The following is a 19,145-nucleotide window of genomic DNA, read 5'->3' on the forward strand; positions in this document are numbered from 1 at the left end:
CCAAAACCGCCATAAAAATGCCAGACTACGGTTTGCAACTGCACATGGGGACAAAGAACATACTTTTTGGAGAAATGCCCTCTGGTCTGATGAAGCAAAATTGAACTGTTTGGCCATAATGACCATCGTTATGTTTGGAGAAAAAAGGGGGATATTTGAACGCTGAAGAACACCATCCCAACCTTAAAGCACTGGACTGGCAGCATCATGTTGTGGGGGTGCTTTGCTGCAGGAGGGACTGGTGCACTTCACAAAATAGATGGCATCACGACGAAGGAAAATTACGTGGATATATTGAAGCAACATCTCAAGACATCACTCAGGAAGTTAATGCTTGGTCGCAAATGGGTCTTCCAAATGGACAATGACCCCAAGCATACTTTCAAAGTTGTGGCAAAATGGCTTAAGGTCAACAAAGTAAAGGTATTGGAGTGGCCATCACAATGCCCTGACCTCAATCCCATAGCAATGTTGTGGGCAGAACTGAAAAAGCGTGTGCGAGCAAGGAGGCCTACAAACCTGACTCAGTTACACCAGCTCTGTCAGGAGGAATGGGACAAAATTCACCCAACTTATTGTGGGAACCTTGTGGAAGGCTACCCAACACTTTAGATCCAAGTTAAACAATTTAAAGGAAATACTCTATTAGTATTTGGGAGCTTGTAAACTTCTGACCCACTGGAAATGTGATGAAAGTGGTGAAATCATTCTCTCCACTATTATTCTGACATTTCACATTCTTAAAATAAAGTGGTGATCCTAACTGACCTAAGACAGGGAATTTTTACTTTGATTAAATGTCAGGAATTGTGATAAACTGAGTTTAAATGTATTTGGCTAAGGTGTATGTAAACTTCTGACTTCAACTGTACATTTATTCTTATACTTTTATGCACAGTATTACATGGTAGGAATGCAGTTTGATATACACATTACATAAGAAATGGTACTCATCATTACATACTCTTGCAATAAGTGCCATGGGATCTTTAGTGACCACAGAGTTAGGACACCATTTTTTAAAGTACCACATTCAGTTTTATTAAAGAACATTCCATTGTTACTTAGTACTTCAACATTATTAAAATGAAATTAATGTTGTAAAAAGTGCTCCGTCTTTGAATTTACTGCGTTATTGTTAGTTTCAGATGCATATTTATTTTTGGCTTTTGTCTGTCTTTCCGCTGGTGGCACTATTCATACTTCTTTGTGCCCACAACTTGAAACAGAACAATTAATGGAATACTTTTACTCTCCCATCTGAGTTTGCCAAAGATCATGAATATGATATTTTACTATTGGAATGATAGAGCAACGTCGTTAGTTCCCTACAAGCCTATCAAATAGAATGGGCCAATTGTGCTGGGCAAATTGTGCGTCGCCCCATGGACCTCCCGGTCAAGGCCGGCTGCGACAGAGCCTGGGCTCGAACCCAGAATCTCTGGTGGCACAGCTAGCACTGTGATGCAGTGCCTTAGACCACTGCGCCATCCGGGAGGCTGAAAATTAGGCCTTTTCTAAAAAAACATAATATGCAACATCACACTCCCTCATCTGATTGGTCGAGTAGGTGGGTCTTCTGACTTTGGCTGTGGTAACTAGTGACGACCCATGGTGATCTCCATGGTGAATGAAATTTCTGATTAACTCCACCAACGGAGTTTAGCAGAGACCAGGCTTTGTTGAATTATTTTCCGACGACAGATTTGCCCAAGGTCAATACTTTTAAAAAACTGTCCTCTCTAGTTGCATGCCTTTCTTTGCTGAAATCCATACTTTTTCATTAAACGTTTAATCAAATACAACCACCAACTGTTTGCTCATTGCTGTTCCTCTAAGATGGCAACTCAGCACAAATGTGCATGTGTCAATTGAATCTCAACAAGGAAACAGTCTGGTTAATTGGTTAAGGTTTTATTAATAAGTATGGATTTCAGCAAACAAAGGCACACCTACAGAGGACAAACATGGGTACAGGGTAAGGCGTTTCATAAGAAGTTTTTATTGTTGAAGTATTGACCTTGGGAGAATCGACGCAGTCAGAGCTGAGTTCCACAAAGCCTGGTTTCAGCTCAACTCAGTTGGACTTCATCAGAAACGTCCTTCACCATGGAATTGAGTTTAGTCGGCTACATCTTGGCATAATGAACATTCCTTTCTACTCCTCTTTTGCAGGCTGGTTGTCCCACGTGCTTTCACGAACCAATCCCACTCGGCTCCATCACTATCACCATGGCAACAGAGGAGAAGAAACCAGAAACTGAGGCCACTAAAACGTCATCTGCATCTGCCAGCCAGAGTAAGGTATGGGTTCATGCTTGCCCTCATTGTTGCCAGATAGTGTGACAGCTGTATGCAGGTATGGCTCCTGGTAACTGCATGTCACGTTAGAATGATTCCATCTGACGGAAGACTGGCTAGCCTTATTACCATTCAAATGTTTTTTTCCAATGGATTTGTACAGATGGGCTACTACCCCATTGGTTCCCTGGGACCTGTGTTGATGAAACCTCTGTCACTTGATACTCAAATATACCATGTAGCCAGATTGTCCTGTGTCTCTGCTATTTACATAGTGTCTGAATCTTTTTTTTCGGGAAATTGCCTTAAATGCTTCTACAGATATCAACTGAACTGCTTTCCTGTTCCAAATGTTTACTTCCCCTATTTAGTCGGCACCAGTCAAGCCCAACTACACCCTGAAATTCACCTTAGCCGGCCACACAAAAGCAGTTTCGTCTGTCAAGTTCAGTCCCAGTGGAGAGTGGCTCGCCAGTTCATGTAAGTTTTTATGATGAGTGCTTTAGGTGGGGTTAGAACAGTAGGTTTACCGAATACTGCTATTAGGCTTGTAACTTTGCATGCACAAGTTGTTGTAGAATAAAATGTATAACATTTTAATTAAATGCAATGTTCTTTCAATGTAAATGATCTGATAACTCTTGCATGATAACTAAAAGAAGGCAAAGTTAGACATGCTCCGGAACTTTGGCGACTTTAAACCTCCTGCTTTGGGCTGGATGTCTAGTTCATACTGTACATGCATAATCTATGAGCAGAATTACTGTTTTAACTAAATTAGACATGAAATCCCTAGTTTTAAAGTGACAGGTTTTATGGAAGATATGCTGCGCCATATTCCTCCACGTTGGCCGCCCCCCCTAGCAATTCAAGTTCCAGAGAGCGAACAATGACGTGGTGCACATATCTGCACATATGTGATTTAGTATGCCATTTTGCTTTTTGGCTCGTGAGCGATACGTTCAGAACTACGGGCTAAAAAGTATACCAAAGTACCAGAGAATTTCTAATCGAATATCCAAACACTTTAGTATTCCATTACTTACGAGAGTATTCATTAAAAATAATAATAAATATAGGCCTTATAACAATGAAAATGCTTTGTCTTTGCGCCATACAAGTCTATAGCCTATCATGACATTTGACATTAATTTAATAAACCAAATTTTGACCGTTTGTTTTGTCGGGCACTGCATAAAAACGACACGTGTAGCCTGCACAGGTGTGAAACGTGTCAGGCGATCAAAGCGGAACTACAGTCAGAGGCTCCATATGTAGCCTAGCAAGTGAAGTGGGATATTTCGAATCTGTGCAAAATGGAATTAAAACTACGGAATTAAGTTACCTTAATGAGAAGCAGTAGACTACAACGAGCAACCAACAGGTTGGCTGTTGTTAAACTTGAATGGAGTTGTTGTAGACAAGGATGGAGAGCGCAGCAAAACCGCCTCAGTTAGCCTTGCTAGTTAGCTAACTTAGCTGGTTAGCATAGCTAGCTTCTTTACTTCGATTTGAGGCAGTCAAAACAGGCACTACCAGATAAAGGGCTGGGAATTGGCAGGGACAATATAATTTAATTACAATATTTGGGTGCCAATATGTATTCTCACGATTCTATGTATTGCGATTTGATGTTCCAAACATATTGCTCACTATATGTCTGCTGCAGAGAGACGAGAGAGCATGAGAAAATGAGTGTTGATCATTCATGGAAATAGTTGGAAACATTTTGGCTCAAACTATTTAAAAAGATGGAGAACAAAAGAAATACCATAGTTTTGGCGCAGGTGTGGGCGACTAGCGCCAACATCGCTACCTTTTAAAAATGCAAATCGACACTTGGAGTTTATATAATATCGCAATACAGTGCCTTCAGAAAGTATTCACACCCCTTCAGATTTTGTTGTTACAAAAAAATATTACATTGATATTTGTCACTCGCCTACCCCATGATATCAAAGTGGAATTATGTTTATATAAATGTTTACAAATTAATTAAAAATGAAAAGCTGAAATGTCAGTGGGTCAACAAGTATACAACCCCTTATGTCAAGCCTAAATAACGTCAGGAGTAAAAATGTTCTTAACAAGGCACATAATACGTTGCATGGACTCACTCTGTGAGACAATAGTGTTTGACAAGGTTTCTGAATGACTACCTCATCTCTGTACCCCACACATACAATTATCTGCAAAGTCCCTCAGTCGTGCAGTGAATCAAACACAGATTCAACCACAGACCGAGGAGGTATTCCATTGCCTCGCAAAGAAGGGCACCTATTGGTAGATGGGTAAAAAAAAGTAAACATTAAATACCCCTTTGAGCATGGTGAAATATTAATTACACTTTAGATGGTGTATCAATACACCCAGTCACTACAAAGATACAGGCATCCTTCTTCCTAAATTAGTTGCCGGAGAGGAAGGAAACCGCTTAGGGATTTCACTGAGGTCAATGGTTATTTTAAAACGGTTAGAGTTTAATTGCAGTGATAGTTTTCTCCTATGGATGGATCAACAACATTGTAGTTACTCCCCAAAAATAACCTAATTGACAGTGACAAGAAAGAAGCCTGTACAGAATGAAACTATTCCAAAACATGCATCCTGTTTGCAGTAAGGCACTTCAAAATAGTGTGGCAAAGAAGTTACCTTTTATATTCAGGTCATAAAGTTGTTATGTTTGGGGCAAACACAACATGTCATTGAGTACCACTCTAAATATTTTCAAGCATGGTGATGGCTGCATCATGTTATGGGTATGCTTGTCAATGGCAAAGACTAGTGAGTTTAGGATAAATGGGAGCGGAATAGAGCTAAGCACAGGCAAAATCCTAGAGGAAAACCTGGTTGTCTGCTTTCCAACATACTGGGTGACATTCACCTTTTAAGCAGGACAATAACCTTTTTAAAAAACGAATTGGGTTAAAATCTAAGGCAAGACTTAAATTGGTGTCTCGCAATGATCAACAACCAACTTGACAAAGCTTGAAGAATTGTGAAAATAATACTGTTTTTCAAATATTGTACAATCCAGGTGTGCAAAGCTCTTAGACTTACTCAGAAAAAGTCACAGCTGTAATCGCTGCAAAAGGTGATTCAAACATGCATTGACTTTAGGTTGAATACTTATCTAATCAAGATAAACTTCACATTTTAGTGTCCTTTTGTTGTCCCCAGCACAGGGTGTACCTGTGTTTTTTAAATATATTTGTTCAATATGTTGTCATACCTGTTGCCTATATCCTTTTGATGTTTGCTTTCTCACCAAACACAAGGAAGAAAGAGGGGTGTATATATGGAGCACAGTGCATGTAAGATTTGTGAGTGTGATTTGATGGACATTGGTGCTTGCATGTACAGTTCCTTCAGAGTATTCACACCCCTTGACAAAAAAAAACAATGAAATGCATTGTAATCCTACTTTTTAACACAACAAAATGTGGAAAAAGTCAAGGGGGTGGGAATACTTTCTGAAGGTGCTGTATGTAACGGTTATTCCATCACTAACCAGATAGTATGACATGCTATGGCAGCAAGAATATTGTCTGACTAGTGCAAATATGGCTACTTTCTCTCTCCCTCCTGTCTCACATAGTGCTGCTCTGTTTGCTACTGCAGCAGGGTGGGGGAAGGGCAGCGGCTGGTGTCTTTCCCTAGTTGTGCAGCAAGTGCCCAGGTTTTTAAGAACGTTTCACAAAAAACACATGTATTTTGGCTATCGGGATATCCCCAAAAAACGAAACACTATTCTAGTGTTGAAAATATTTCAAATGCCCATCCCTAATGATAACACTACATTAACACTACATAGAAAATGCTTATGTAACCTGTCTTGAAATATGTTCTACAGCTGCTGACAAACTGATAAAAATTTGGGGAGCTTACGATGGAAAGTTTGAGAAAACAATATCGGGACACAAACTTGTGAGTTCAAGCTTCCATTATATATATTTTTTTATGGAAATGCCTCTAGTGTGGCACAAACCAAGTTGCCCTTTCACTTTGTCATCTGCAGGGGATCTCAGATGTCGCCTGGTCCTCAGACTCCAACCTCCTGGTTTCAGCATCTGACGACAAGACTCTAAAGATCTGGGACGTCAGCTCGGTAAGAGGCAGGAGGTTATTCTCAGAAATATAGAATAAGGTGGTTTGGAGATGGCATAGAACAGACATGCTTCTGTATCAGGATGGGGAGGTTATTCTCAGAAATATAGAATAAGGGGGCTGGTTTGGAGATGGCATAGAACAGACATGCTTCTGTATCAGGATGGGGAGGTTATTCTCAGAAATATAGAATAAGGGGGCTGGTTTGGAGATGGCATAGAACAGACATGCTTCTGTATTAGGCTAAGAAATGATTCCCAAGTACATTTATTCTCAAGTATTTTATTTTCTCTGTTATGGTGTGAGCACTGAAAAGACATGCATTATTGTTGCTGACACTCCGCTGTTCAGATGAAGGGAATTAACACTCTATAATGTGCACCACTGCAGCGGTCAACTCAAACTGCAGTGTGTAGCTGCGGGCAAAGTAATTCAAAGCATATACTTTATCACTCAGGATGTAACTTTCCAGTGCTACTATTTTTGCCATGTAATGTTATGAAATAGTAAATTCAGTTGAAGATGCTACATGTAGAATGTCTCACCCATGTGGAAGCTAGGTGAATTGCAACAACACTTAAGCTGAATATAAACAAACAAACAATCAGTCAATGTAGTTATAAAGCCCTTTTTACATCAGCCGATGTCACAAAGTGCTGTACAGTAACCCTGTCTCAAACAGCAAGCAATGCAGATGTAGAAGCACGGTGGTTAAGAAAAACTCCCTAGAAAGGCCAGAACCTAGGAAGAAATGTAGAGAAGAACCAGGCTCTGAGGGGTGGCCAGTCCTGTTCTAGCTGTGCCGGGTGGAGATTGTAACAGAACATGTTTAAGATGTTCAAATGTTCATATATGACCAGCAGGGTCCGATAATAATAATCACAGTGGTTGTAGAGGGTGCAACAGGTCAGCACTTCAGGCGTAAATGTCAGTTGGCTTTTCATAGCCGATCATTCAGAATTAGAGACAGCAGGTGCAGTAGAGAGAGGCCAACAGCAGGTTTGGGACAAGGTACTACGTCCAGTGAACAGATCAGGGTTCCATAGCCACAGACAGAACAGTTAAAACTGGAGCAGCAGCATGACCAGGTGGATTAGGGACAGCCAGGAGTCATCAGGCCAGGTAGTCCTGAGGCATGATCCTAGGGCTGAGGTCCTCCGGGAGGGGAGGGAGACAGAATTAGATGGCGCACACTTAAATTCACACAGGACACCGGATAAGACGGGAGAAATACTCCAGATATAACAGACTGACCCTAGCCCACCGACACAAACTATTGCAGCATAAATACTGGAGGCTGAGACAGGAGGGGTCGGGAGGCGCTATGACCCTGTCAGACTTTCCCCCTTCCCTGCATCCCATTTCCTCGCAACATGTGGTGACTTGGTGGCTATGGAAACTAGTGGATAACACTTGCGCTTGAGTGTTTTACTTTGTTTCATCCACCAGCTTCAAACAACTGAAAATACAATATTTTGAAAAGATATTTCACAGCGATTTTTAGATTGTACAATGATTCTGTACACTATGAATTGCTTGTTTTGTCACAAACTGAAATGATTTCTGTGGCTGTAATTTCAGTTTTCAGTTTATTTGGATGTTTTGTGATTTGGATGTAGACTGTTGATGGAAATGTAGCCCTATGTGGTGCAATGGAGGCCTTGATGGTATAAGCCAGTGCAGACACAACTGTCATTTGATAAAACTGTTAAAAATAAATGTAGATGGGTCTTGGATTGAGGGGTGAAGGTGGTCAGGGGTTGTCAACTGGTGGCCCGTGAGCCAAAATCAGTCAGCGGGCTATTTTATTTGCCCCTCAAGTTCTCTGAGTAAAAAATAAAATAAAAAATAGGTTTTAATAAAATAATGGTACTTATTGAAAAAAAATCAAGATTCTCTAGAAAAGGTTGGTCTTAATGCAAATATAAGCCTAGCTCATTTTACATAAAATATATAGGCAAAAATACTGTTACTGTAAAAACGTGATTTTTTGTTTGTTTTATTTCCAATATGCAAATGGATGGAATTGGTCAAACTCGCAGACTCTACATGTACAAAATCATCCTCTTTTCCTAAAATCATGATGGTCATTACTTTTATTTATTTACATGAAAGGGGAGGTTAACTTGGCTCCAGACAATCGATCTGAGATCGACTTAAGTTTCAGTTATGCCAAACATGTCTCTGCATTTAAAAAAAAAAAAAGATCTAAAGCTAGAGAATGAGAAATACCGTTGTTTTTGCACAGGTTCAGCCGACTAGCGCTAGCTAACGTTAACTGCCGTGTAAATTTTATTTAAAAAATATTTTTTTACAATCTATTTGGAGTCATAGACTATAATATTGTACAAAATAATATTGTAATACTCTACTGTATACATTTTTCCTTCATCACGATCAGTTTGTTATAACCAGTTTTAGGAGGGCGTGTCATTTACCCCTTCCTTCACCCGACAGTTGGCTGCCCATCTGATAATGGCCGCTCAAAACTACACCTAAACTACAGTGCCTTGCGAAAGTATTCGGCCCCCTTGAACTTTGCGACCTTTTGCCACATTTCAGGCTTCAAACATAAAGATATAAAACTGTATTTTTTTGTGAAGAATCAACAAGTGGGACACAATCATGATTGTGTCCCACTTTTTGTTGACTGCGGTTCCATGTATTCAACACCTGAGCACTCACGGCTGCATATAGGCAAGGAAGTGCAGACTTGTAACATAATAAAACTTAAAATATGCTATTCTGTTATTTTCTTACCAGCTGACTACACCAGGGGCGCACGTATGTTGATTATGTCCATCCACACCTGACGTGATCAGGACCGCAGGTTGAAATATGAAAAAGACCTCTGAACCAACTATATTAATTTGGGGACATGTCGAAAAGCTTTAAACATTCGTGGCAATTTAGCTAGCTAGCTTGCTGTTGCTAGCTAATTTGTCCTGGGATATAAACATTGGGTTGTTATTTTACCTGAAATGCAAAAGGTCCTCTGACAATTAATCAACAGATAAAATGGTAAACCGAGTTAGTTTCTAGTAATCTCTCCTCCTTCAGTCTTCTTCTTTGGACTTTGTAGTGGTTAGCAACCAATTTTAAGGTGCATTACCACCACCAACTGTACTGGAGTGTGAACCTCAGTTCATCTTTCAATCACCAATGTGGGTATATGCTCCTAAAAACCAATGAGGAGATGGATGTGCAACGCGTCACAAGTAGAACCAAGTTCTATTTTAGCACCTGGCTAGGCAGACGCTCATGAGCAGTTTGGATGCAACAATTGAATAATATGTGTATGGTCAGCGTGTTAGGTTCATAATGTTTAAGACCTGCCAAAACAAAATAATGGATTAACACTTGAGTTGTGTAGTTTAGCATGTTTTTTATTTATTTATTACATAGCCTAACAGTAACAAACTAATAAATTGTATTCTTAGATTTTTTTCGTATTCTGTGACCTTCATAAACACAACCAAAGGATTTATTAGAATGTTGACGCTAAAACAACTGGGAATTGGCTCAGAATGTGATGGCTAGAGGCCCGGCTTTTCTAGTGTAAAAAAGACTTAACATTGAATAATCAACAGCAAATACATATAGGGCTGGTCGATGTGGCCAAAATATCAGATCACAATGTTTTTCAAGTAGATGGTATTTTATGTTTTTGAATAATAGAAGTTCTACATTTGCTTTGAGTAGTGCATGACCCTAGGGTGGTAACACAAGTATTCACACCCCTTTTCCATATTTTGTTACAAGGTGTGAGTAAAATTGATTTGTCTTTTTTTGTGTTAACAATCTACACAAAATACTTGAATGTCAGTGGAAGAAAATGTATTAACCTTTCCACACATGGATTGTAGAATATTTCACTTTCTTAAAATTCTTCAAACTTTGTCAAGTTGGTTGTTGTTCATTGCTAGACAGCCATTTTCAAGTCTTGCCATAGAATTTTGAGCCGATTTGAAAGAAAACTGTAACTAGGCCACTCAGGAACATTCGATGTCATCTTGGTAAGCAACTCCGGTGAATTTGTCGCCCAGTGTCTGTTTGAAAGTAGCCTGAACCAGGTTTTCCTCTTGGATTTTGCCTGTGCTTTGCTCTATTCCATTTCTTTTTATCATAAACTGCATAGTCCTTGCCGATGACAAGCATACCTATAACATGATGCAGCCACCATCATGCTTGAAAATATGAAGAGTGGTACTCGGTGATGATGTTGGATTTGCCACAAATTAATAACACTTTGTTTTCAGGACATAAAGTTCATGTCTTTGCCACATTTTTAGCAGTTTTACTTTAGTGCTTTATTGCAAACAGGATGCATGTTGTGGAATATTGTTGTTCTGTGCCGGCTTCTTTTCTCTCTGTCATTTAGCTTATTATTGTGGAGTAACTACAATGTTGTTGATCCATTCTAAGTGTTCAAAGGGATATTCACGGGTTTTTAATCTGTGGTTGACTCTGTTTTGAAATTCACTGCTTTACTGAGGGACCTTACAATTATCTGTATGTGTGGGGTACAGAGATGAGGTAGACCGTTCATAAATCATGTTAAACACTATTATTGCACACAGAGTGAGTCCATGCAATTTATTATGCTCAAAAAGATTGCAAAATTGTGGTTTATGAACTGATACATTTTAAATTATTATACAAAAGTATTGCAACTCATAGAATGTTATATATGGGGATGCAACCATCCCAGCTCTGCAGATTCTTCTACGAAGAGACAATCATTAGATCATTTGTTTTGGTACTGTCCATATGGAGCTTGTTTTTGATTGCATGTTCAGGAATAGTTGAAGAATTGCAACATTTACCTGGAGCTAACTCTGCAAATAGCACTGCAGGGTGATTTGAAAAGTCATAGTCAATCGATCAATAATATAATAAATATTTTTGCTTAAGTATTATCTTTAATTTACAATCTGTAGAAAGTATGAGAATAGAACGATTCAGAACTTTTGTGAAACATCACAGTTGATAAATATGTTATGTTATATGTTATGTTATATATATATGTTCAATAGAAATCATAACTGGATGGTGTTCAGAGATAGATGGGAGGGGTTGAGTGGAGCTGAAAGGGGGTGACTAAAAACAACAAGATAACTCATGTCAATTTTACTGTGTCCTTAAAATGTATGTAGGTTCAGAACTTTTGTGAAACAACAGTTCACCTTCACTTGTTCCACATTTTGTTACGTTACAGCCTTATTCTAAAATGTGTTATTGTTTTTAACCCCCTCAATCAATTTACACAAAATACCCCATAACGACAAAGCATGACAAAGCAAAAACAGACTTTCTGAAATTTTTGCTCAATTGATTGAAAATAAAACAACTTAGCACTAAAGTATTCAGACCCTTTACTCAGTACTTTGTTGATGCACATTAGGCAGTGATTACAGCCTCGTCTTGCTGGGTATGACGCTACAACCTTGGCACATCTGTATTTGGGGAGTTTCTCCCATTCTTCTCTGCAGATCCTCTCAAGCTCTGTCAGGTTGGATGGGGATCTCAAGGCTGATCAATGGAAACGGGATGCATCTGAGCTCAATTTCGAGTCTCATAGCAAAGGGTCTTGAATACTTATGTAAATTAGGTATTTTTGTTTTATTTTGAATGCATTTGTAAACATTTCTTAACCTGTTTTTACTTTGTCATTATGGGGTATTGTGTGTAGATTGATGAGGGGGAAAAAATTATTTAATCAATTTTAGCGTAAGTTTGTAAGGTAACAAAATGTGGAGTCAGAATACTTTACGAATGATTATTAGATTATATTAGTACCAGTCAAAAGTTTGGACACACCACCTCATTCCAGGGGTTTTCTTTGCTTTAAAAAAAAAGCTATTTTCTACATTGTAGAATAATAGTGAAGACATCAAAACTATGAAATGACACATGGAATCATGTAGTAACCAAAAAAGTGTTAAACAAATTACAATATATTATATTTGAGATTCTTCAAAGTAGCCACCCGTTGCCTTGATAAAAGCTTTGTACACTCTTGGCATTCTCTCAACCAGCTTCATGAGGTAGTCACCTGGAATGCCTTTCAAATTAACAGGTGTGCCTTGTAAAAAGTTAATTTGTGGAATTTCTTTCCTTAACTCAACTAGGGTACATGGGATGCTAGTGTCCCACCTGGCCAACATCCAGTGAGATTGCAGAGCGTCAAATACAGAAATACTCATTATAAAAATTCCGAAAACAAAACATATTTTACATAGGTTTAAAGATTCACTTCTTGTGAATCCAACCACTGTCAGATTTTTAAAAATGCTTTATGGCGAAAGCATACCGTACGATTATTTGAGAACATAGCCCAGCAGACAAATCATTACAAACAGTAACTACCCAAGCAGAAGAGTTACACAAGTCAGAAATGGAGATAAAATGAATCCCTTAACTTTGATGATCTTCATATGGGTGCACTCAAGACATTCATTTACTCAATGTTCCTTTTGTTTGATAGTCTCTTTATATCCAAAAACCTCCATTTATTTCGCATTTACTTCAGTAATCCACAGGCTCAAACTCAGTCAAAACAGGCAAACAAAAAAATCCAAACATGTCATAGAAACATGTCAAACGATGTTTATATTCAATCCTCGGGTTGTTTTTAGCCTAAATGATCTATAATATTTCAACCGGACAATAACGTCGTCAATATAGAAGGTAAACCAGAAAGGCACTCTCTCGGGATTGCGCATGGAAAAACTCTGTGACATGTCAGGGTCCACTCATTCAGACTGGTCTTACTCCCTCATTTATCAGAATACAAGCCCGAAACTATTTCTAAAGACTGTTGACATCTAGTGGAAGGCATAGAAACGGCAATTTGAGTCCTAATTCAATGGATACTGTAATGGCATTGAATAGGGAAAAAAATAGAAAAAATCCTGAATGGATTTCTCAGGTTTTCGCCTGCCAAGTCACAGAGCTGTTATACTCAGACACTGTTTTAACAGTTTTGGAAACTTTAGTGTTTTCTATCCAAATCTACCAGTTATATGCATATCGTATTTTCAAACGTAAATAATCAATAAAATTGAAGACTGAATGATCTGTGTTCAATACAGGAGGAAAACAAACTAGCTAGCTTTCTGGTCACGCGCCTCTATCTAACAGTACACTACAAGTGACCCTCGTTCTGAACAGGGCTACTTCTTCATTACACAAAGGAAAAACCTCAAACAATTTCTAAAGACTGGTGACATCCAGTGGAATCGGTAGGAACTGCAAGAAGTCCCTTAGAAATCTGGATTCCCAATGAAAAGCAATTGAAAAAAGAGTGACCTCAAAAGGAATCTGAATGGTTTGTCCTCTGGGTTTCGCTAAATAAGTTATGTTATATTCACAGACATGATTCAAACAGTTTTAGAAACTTCAGAGTGTTTCTATCCAAATCTACTAATAATATGCATATCTTATCTTCTGGGGATGAGTAGCAGGCAGTTGAATTTGGGCGTGCATTTCATCCGGATGTGAAAATACTGCTTCCGCTCACCAAGAAGTTAATGCCTTTTAAGCCAATCAGTTGTGTTGTGACAAGGTAGAGTTGGTGTAAAAGACCAAGTCTATATTATGGCAAGAACAGCTCAAACGACCAAAGAGAAACGACAGTCCGTCATTACTTTAAGACATGAAGGTAAGTCAATCTGGAAAATGTCAAGAACTTTGAAAGTTTCTGCAAGTGCAGTTGCAAAAACCACCAGGCGCTATGATGAACCTGGCTCTCATGAGGACTGCCACAGGAAAGGATGACCCAGAGTTAAATCTGCTGCAGAGGATACTTTCATTAGTTACCAGCCTCCAGAAATTACAACCCAAATAAATGCTTCATAGTTCAAGTAACAGACACATCTCAACATCAACTGTTCAGAGGAGTCTGCATGAATCAGACCTTCATGGGTGAATTGTTGCAAAGAAACCACTACTAAAGGACACCAATAAGAAGAGACTTCCTTGGGCCAATAAACACGAGCAATGGACTTTAGACCGGTGGAAGTCTGTCCTTTTTAGTCCGAGTCAAAATTTGAGATTGTTGGTTCCAACCACGTGTCACTTGTGAGACGCAAAGTAGGTGAACGGATGATCTGCATGTGTGGTTCCCACCGAGAAGCATGGAGGAGGAGGAGGAGGTGTGATGGTGTGGGGGTGCTTTGCTGGTGACCCTGGCAGTGATTTATTTAGAATTCAAGGCACACTTAACCCGTATGACTACCACACTATTCTGCAGCAATACGCAATCCAATCTGGTTTGCGCTTAGTGGGACTATATTTTGTTTTTCCACAGGACAATGACACAACACACCTCCAGGCTGTGTAAAGGCTATTTCACCAAGGAGAGTGATGTGCGGCATCAGATGACCTGGCCTCAACAATCACCCGACCTCAACCCAATTGAGATGGTTTGGGATCAGTTGGACCGCAGAGGGAAGGAAAAGCAGCCAACAAGTGCTCAGCATATGTGGGAACTCCAAGACTTGGAAAAGCATTCCAGGTGAAACTGGTTGAGAGAATGCCAAAAGTGTGCAAAGCTGTTGTCAAGGCAAAGGGTGGCTACTTAAACAATTGTAAATATATTTTAAATTCTTCTATCACTTTTTTTGGTTACTATGTTTCCATATGTGTTATTTCATAGTTTTGATGTCTTCACCATTATTCTACAGAGTAGTAAAAATAAGGAAAAACCCTTGAATGGTGTTTGAGTGTCCAAACATTTGACTGTGTTTGTGAGTGTTCGCGTGCGCGCACTCTGCATTCGGAAAGTATTCAGACCCCTTCCCTTTTCCACGTTACCTTACAGCCTTATTCTAAAATTGATTAATTGAAAAAAATTATTTTTAGACATTTTTGCATATTGTTTTTTCAAAATAAAAAAACAGAAGGGGAGCGAAGAGTAAACGAGTAGTGCGTACGCTTAAAAAAATTGACATTACACAAGGCAGTTGCACATTTAACATTTAAATACTGTTAAAGAAGGTAAAAACCCAAACCGGTCCATTCATCGATACCGGTGTGTGTATAGTAAAATACGGTATACCGCCCAGCCCTAAATACACCATCAAATATACATATGTACACAAATTGCACTGGAAGGGGTGGGATAAAGTGCAGACAATGGAAAAGAAAAAAGCAGGGTACAACAATGAATGAAGTTTTATTCATTAGAGTAATGAGGGAATATGTTTAGACTGAACTGGGGTCCACTGGGCACGTGACCGGCTAAAACAGGTGATGGTGGAGCGCTCTGCTCAAATCAAACTAATCTGTGCCACCGGGTCATATTGTCAACATAGCAGCGCAATGCATCGTTCAGAAATATATTAATGTATTTTCTATAAAATGTTTACTAAAACAAATCCCGCAATGACTGCAGGGATAAAGGACTTCCTGCTTCCTCTTGCCGAGTGGGATGCAGAAGCATCTACCGTACGCTCTCATGCCTTGAGATTTTACTGGCTTTAATCTGAGCACTTTCCCTTTACAGTGTGGCAAGGCTTGAACAACATGTTACCAACAATTCAGTCCATTTCTATTTTGGTGGAGAATAAGGTGAACTTTAAGTCGCCATGGAAACTGTAGCACCTCAGGGTAGCCTTAACATTAGTTATCTGCATCTAGTGAAGACCCAGTGGGCAAAACCAGGTTGAAAAAACATCAGTATGACATCTTATTCTGATTGAAACTGGCTTCTTTTAAATTTATTTTTGCTGACCAGAATATTACGTATTTTTCTGACCACCATACGACCAGTTGGTTATAATGTCATATTTAAGCCCTCATCATAACCTGGTAGTAACAACCTGACTACAGTTTATTACGTACTGTAAAAAGTATTGCAGAGGATATAGTTGGATGTTGAAAACCTTGTTCATTTCATTTTTGTGTTTCCCATAGTGACCAATTAAAATTTAAATCTGCAACATATTCTTACATTTTAAAGTAGATCAAGAAAAGATCTACATCAATGTTTTTGCACATCTGCATGCAGTAATTGTTTTCATAATTCACCCACAGACATTACATGCATAGAAAGACTGGGACGGGGTGTATATACAAGACCATTGTTTTAATTTCTGAATGATTACTGAGAGTGGTGTGATGGGGGTAGGACCTCATCAAGGACCTTTTAGCATAGAATGCGATTTGGAGCGTAGTGGCCCTCCTTGAAGAGTGGTGTGATGGGTCAGATCTGCAGTGAAGAGAATCATTACAACTTCATCAATTATAGATTTTAAAAGAACTAGAAAAGGACATTCATAAAGACACTGTGGACTCGGCCGGCTAAAAGAAGTTTGGCACTTATAGCTTCAAAATAGAGCAACTAGCTCATGTACATACTTTGCGTCCTCCACCACGGAGGTCAGGGGCGTATTTTAGGACTTTCCGGGGGGCCAACGGTAGATCGACCTCCTGAGTTGTATGGCTTTTCATGACATTTACTGTAAGCATAATAAGAGAAGAAAATGTATGAATGACTGGCATAATGTCGGCATGCAGGACAGAACGGTAATGCACAGTATAATATCTTTAACAGTCATAGTCTACTAAAAATGTCTCATTGTTTGTCAAATGTCTCAACTTTTCACATTTACTTACCAACTACAATTGAGCACACACACGTGGTGGCAAAGGCATATTTGTTCCTCTGACCCTTCATATTGAAGTGGGACATTTAATTCATTGGTCATCAATCTGAAACATTTTAAGAGGATAACCAAATGAAATGGCAGTTGGATAATGAAACGTTTTAGCTAATCCTTAATGGTAAAGTTTTGCTTTAATCCTAACACGTTAATATTCAAACAACTTTCTATAAACACACCGCTCCATAATCCTGAGGACATTGTCTCGGACAGAGGTTCCACAAATTGAGGACAGCTTGGCAGTCTTAAAGTCAAATTTAAAAATGTGAAGTGCGTGAAGATATATTTTTTCCCAAAAGTTTTATATCATTCCCACAACACATTGTTAGAAATGGGTGTAATTGGCAAATCTCTTCTGCAACGTGGAAAGTTTGAGTTTGGCTGAGCGACGGAGAATGAGCAAGGGAGAAACTAGACATGACTCTCAGGTATATTTGACAGATATCAAAAGGTCAAAACGTTAGCTAAGTTAGCTAGCTACATCCAATGTCTCCAGCAGTTAAAACTGTACATTTACAATGTCCATGGAGGATTAGCCAGGGGGTAACATTTGCCAGCTAAAATAGCTAATATTTTCCCCAACAAACCGCCGCTAATTCAGGTGCAATAATTTTGGGGGGTAATTATTGATGGAAATGAATGCCATTTAAAAACAGGGTTTTGTAAATCCCGGTGGATTGTAGTAGGATACTGAAATAAGACCGGCCTACTTGTTTGTTAATGTCATAATAGAACATCAAAACAGCATTCTGTTGAACAAGAAAATGTGCAGTACAATAAACAGTGCAATTTTCTAACAAAGATTCCTATTAGAAGCCAACACACAGCAAGCTATATCATTAATTAAACCATTATTTAATTGTACTGCAGTTGTACTGTATTTTAAAGGCAGTGAAATGTTGTAAGGGTATCCTGTATTATTGTGCATGTTTATCTTATGCTGGTTGCCTAGAAAAAATGTGGAAGTGAATGTGCACATTTCATTTGGGGTGGACTGCAACTTTGAAAAACACTACCATAGCCTGTAGTAAAAGCATTTATAGCGTCCAGAAAAAAAATCCAAATTAGGGACCATCTCTGATAGCTATAGGACTGCAGAGACTGTCACAAATTCGATGACTTAATTGTTTTAGTTTTTTTATTGATGTTTCATCACCTGCTGAATAAAAACCTAAAATGGCCCTACTCCTTAAAGTTAATCTGTCCAGATAAACTGAAGTGGACTCTGACCGAGTACCATTTAGCTGGAGCCCAGAGTAATATTATTCTGTCGGACTTGGGAAGAGCTCAGCCCGTATGAAGCCCCCCTGAGTCCGAGTCCACGCCAAGTCCCCCGGGTCTCAAACAGAATAGGCCCGAGACCAGTACAGTACGCCACGAGGCCCTAACCCGCTTTGGTGCGCTCTGTCAGCTGTTTGCCAAGTGTGCAAAGCTGAATCATGTAAGCCCTGCTGAAAAATAACATTACTACAATTTGAATAATTGTTCTAGTGTCTTATATGCAATGGGGGCATGGCCTATAAACACTATGGACATGTTTATATAAACGCAACAATTCCAACGATTTTACGGCGCTACAGTTCATATTTGGAAATCAGTCAATTTAAATAAATTAATTAGTTCCCAATTGATGGATTTCACACAGATATCAATCAAAATAAGATGTTTTTTTTTATGATGTCTAAATGACTTCATGGAAAAAACCATCTTAATCTGGTTGTGATTTGGTTATAAGACATCTCGACCTGATTTCAACTAATAAAAGACGTCTTTATCATGTCAAGCCCACTGGGTAGGGATTTTTCCCCCCCCCGCCCACGTTGTCATGGTATTAAAAGGATAATGTGAGATTTTGGCTACTTTTCTACTTACCAAGAGTCAGATGAACTCATGAATACAATTCTTATGTCTCTGCGTCCAGTATGATGGAAGTTAAGAGGTAGTTTCCCAAGCCAATGCTAACTAGCTGTAGCGCAATGACTGGTAGGAAGTCTGCTGTTCTGGTAGACTTCCAGGCATTGCACTAATGCTATTCAGCGATGTCTCCTTAAATTACCTTCAACTGTTTTC

General features: G+C 39.0%; 1 protein-coding gene across 1 annotated transcript in view; it reads left to right on the forward strand.

The window, feature by feature from the left end:
* LOC112219366 (WD repeat-containing protein 5) overlaps positions 1–19,145 on the forward strand; it is a 29,194-nt gene that overhangs the window by 4,147 nt on the left and 5,902 nt on the right. The window contains exons 2-5 of the mRNA XM_024380552.2: positions 2,176–2,304; positions 2,673–2,781; positions 6,155–6,228; positions 6,320–6,409. Of these exons, the coding sequence (XP_024236320.1) occupies positions 2,233–2,304; positions 2,673–2,781; positions 6,155–6,228; positions 6,320–6,409 (345 nt within the window). The 5' untranslated portion in view covers positions 2,176–2,232. The remainder of the gene's footprint in view (positions 1–2,175; positions 2,305–2,672; positions 2,782–6,154; positions 6,229–6,319; positions 6,410–19,145) is intronic.

Source organism: Oncorhynchus tshawytscha, linkage group LG20 (genome assembly GCF_018296145.1).
Source record: "Oncorhynchus tshawytscha isolate Ot180627B linkage group LG20, Otsh_v2.0, whole genome shotgun sequence".
Taxonomy (NCBI): domain Eukaryota; kingdom Metazoa; phylum Chordata; class Actinopteri; order Salmoniformes; family Salmonidae; genus Oncorhynchus; species Oncorhynchus tshawytscha.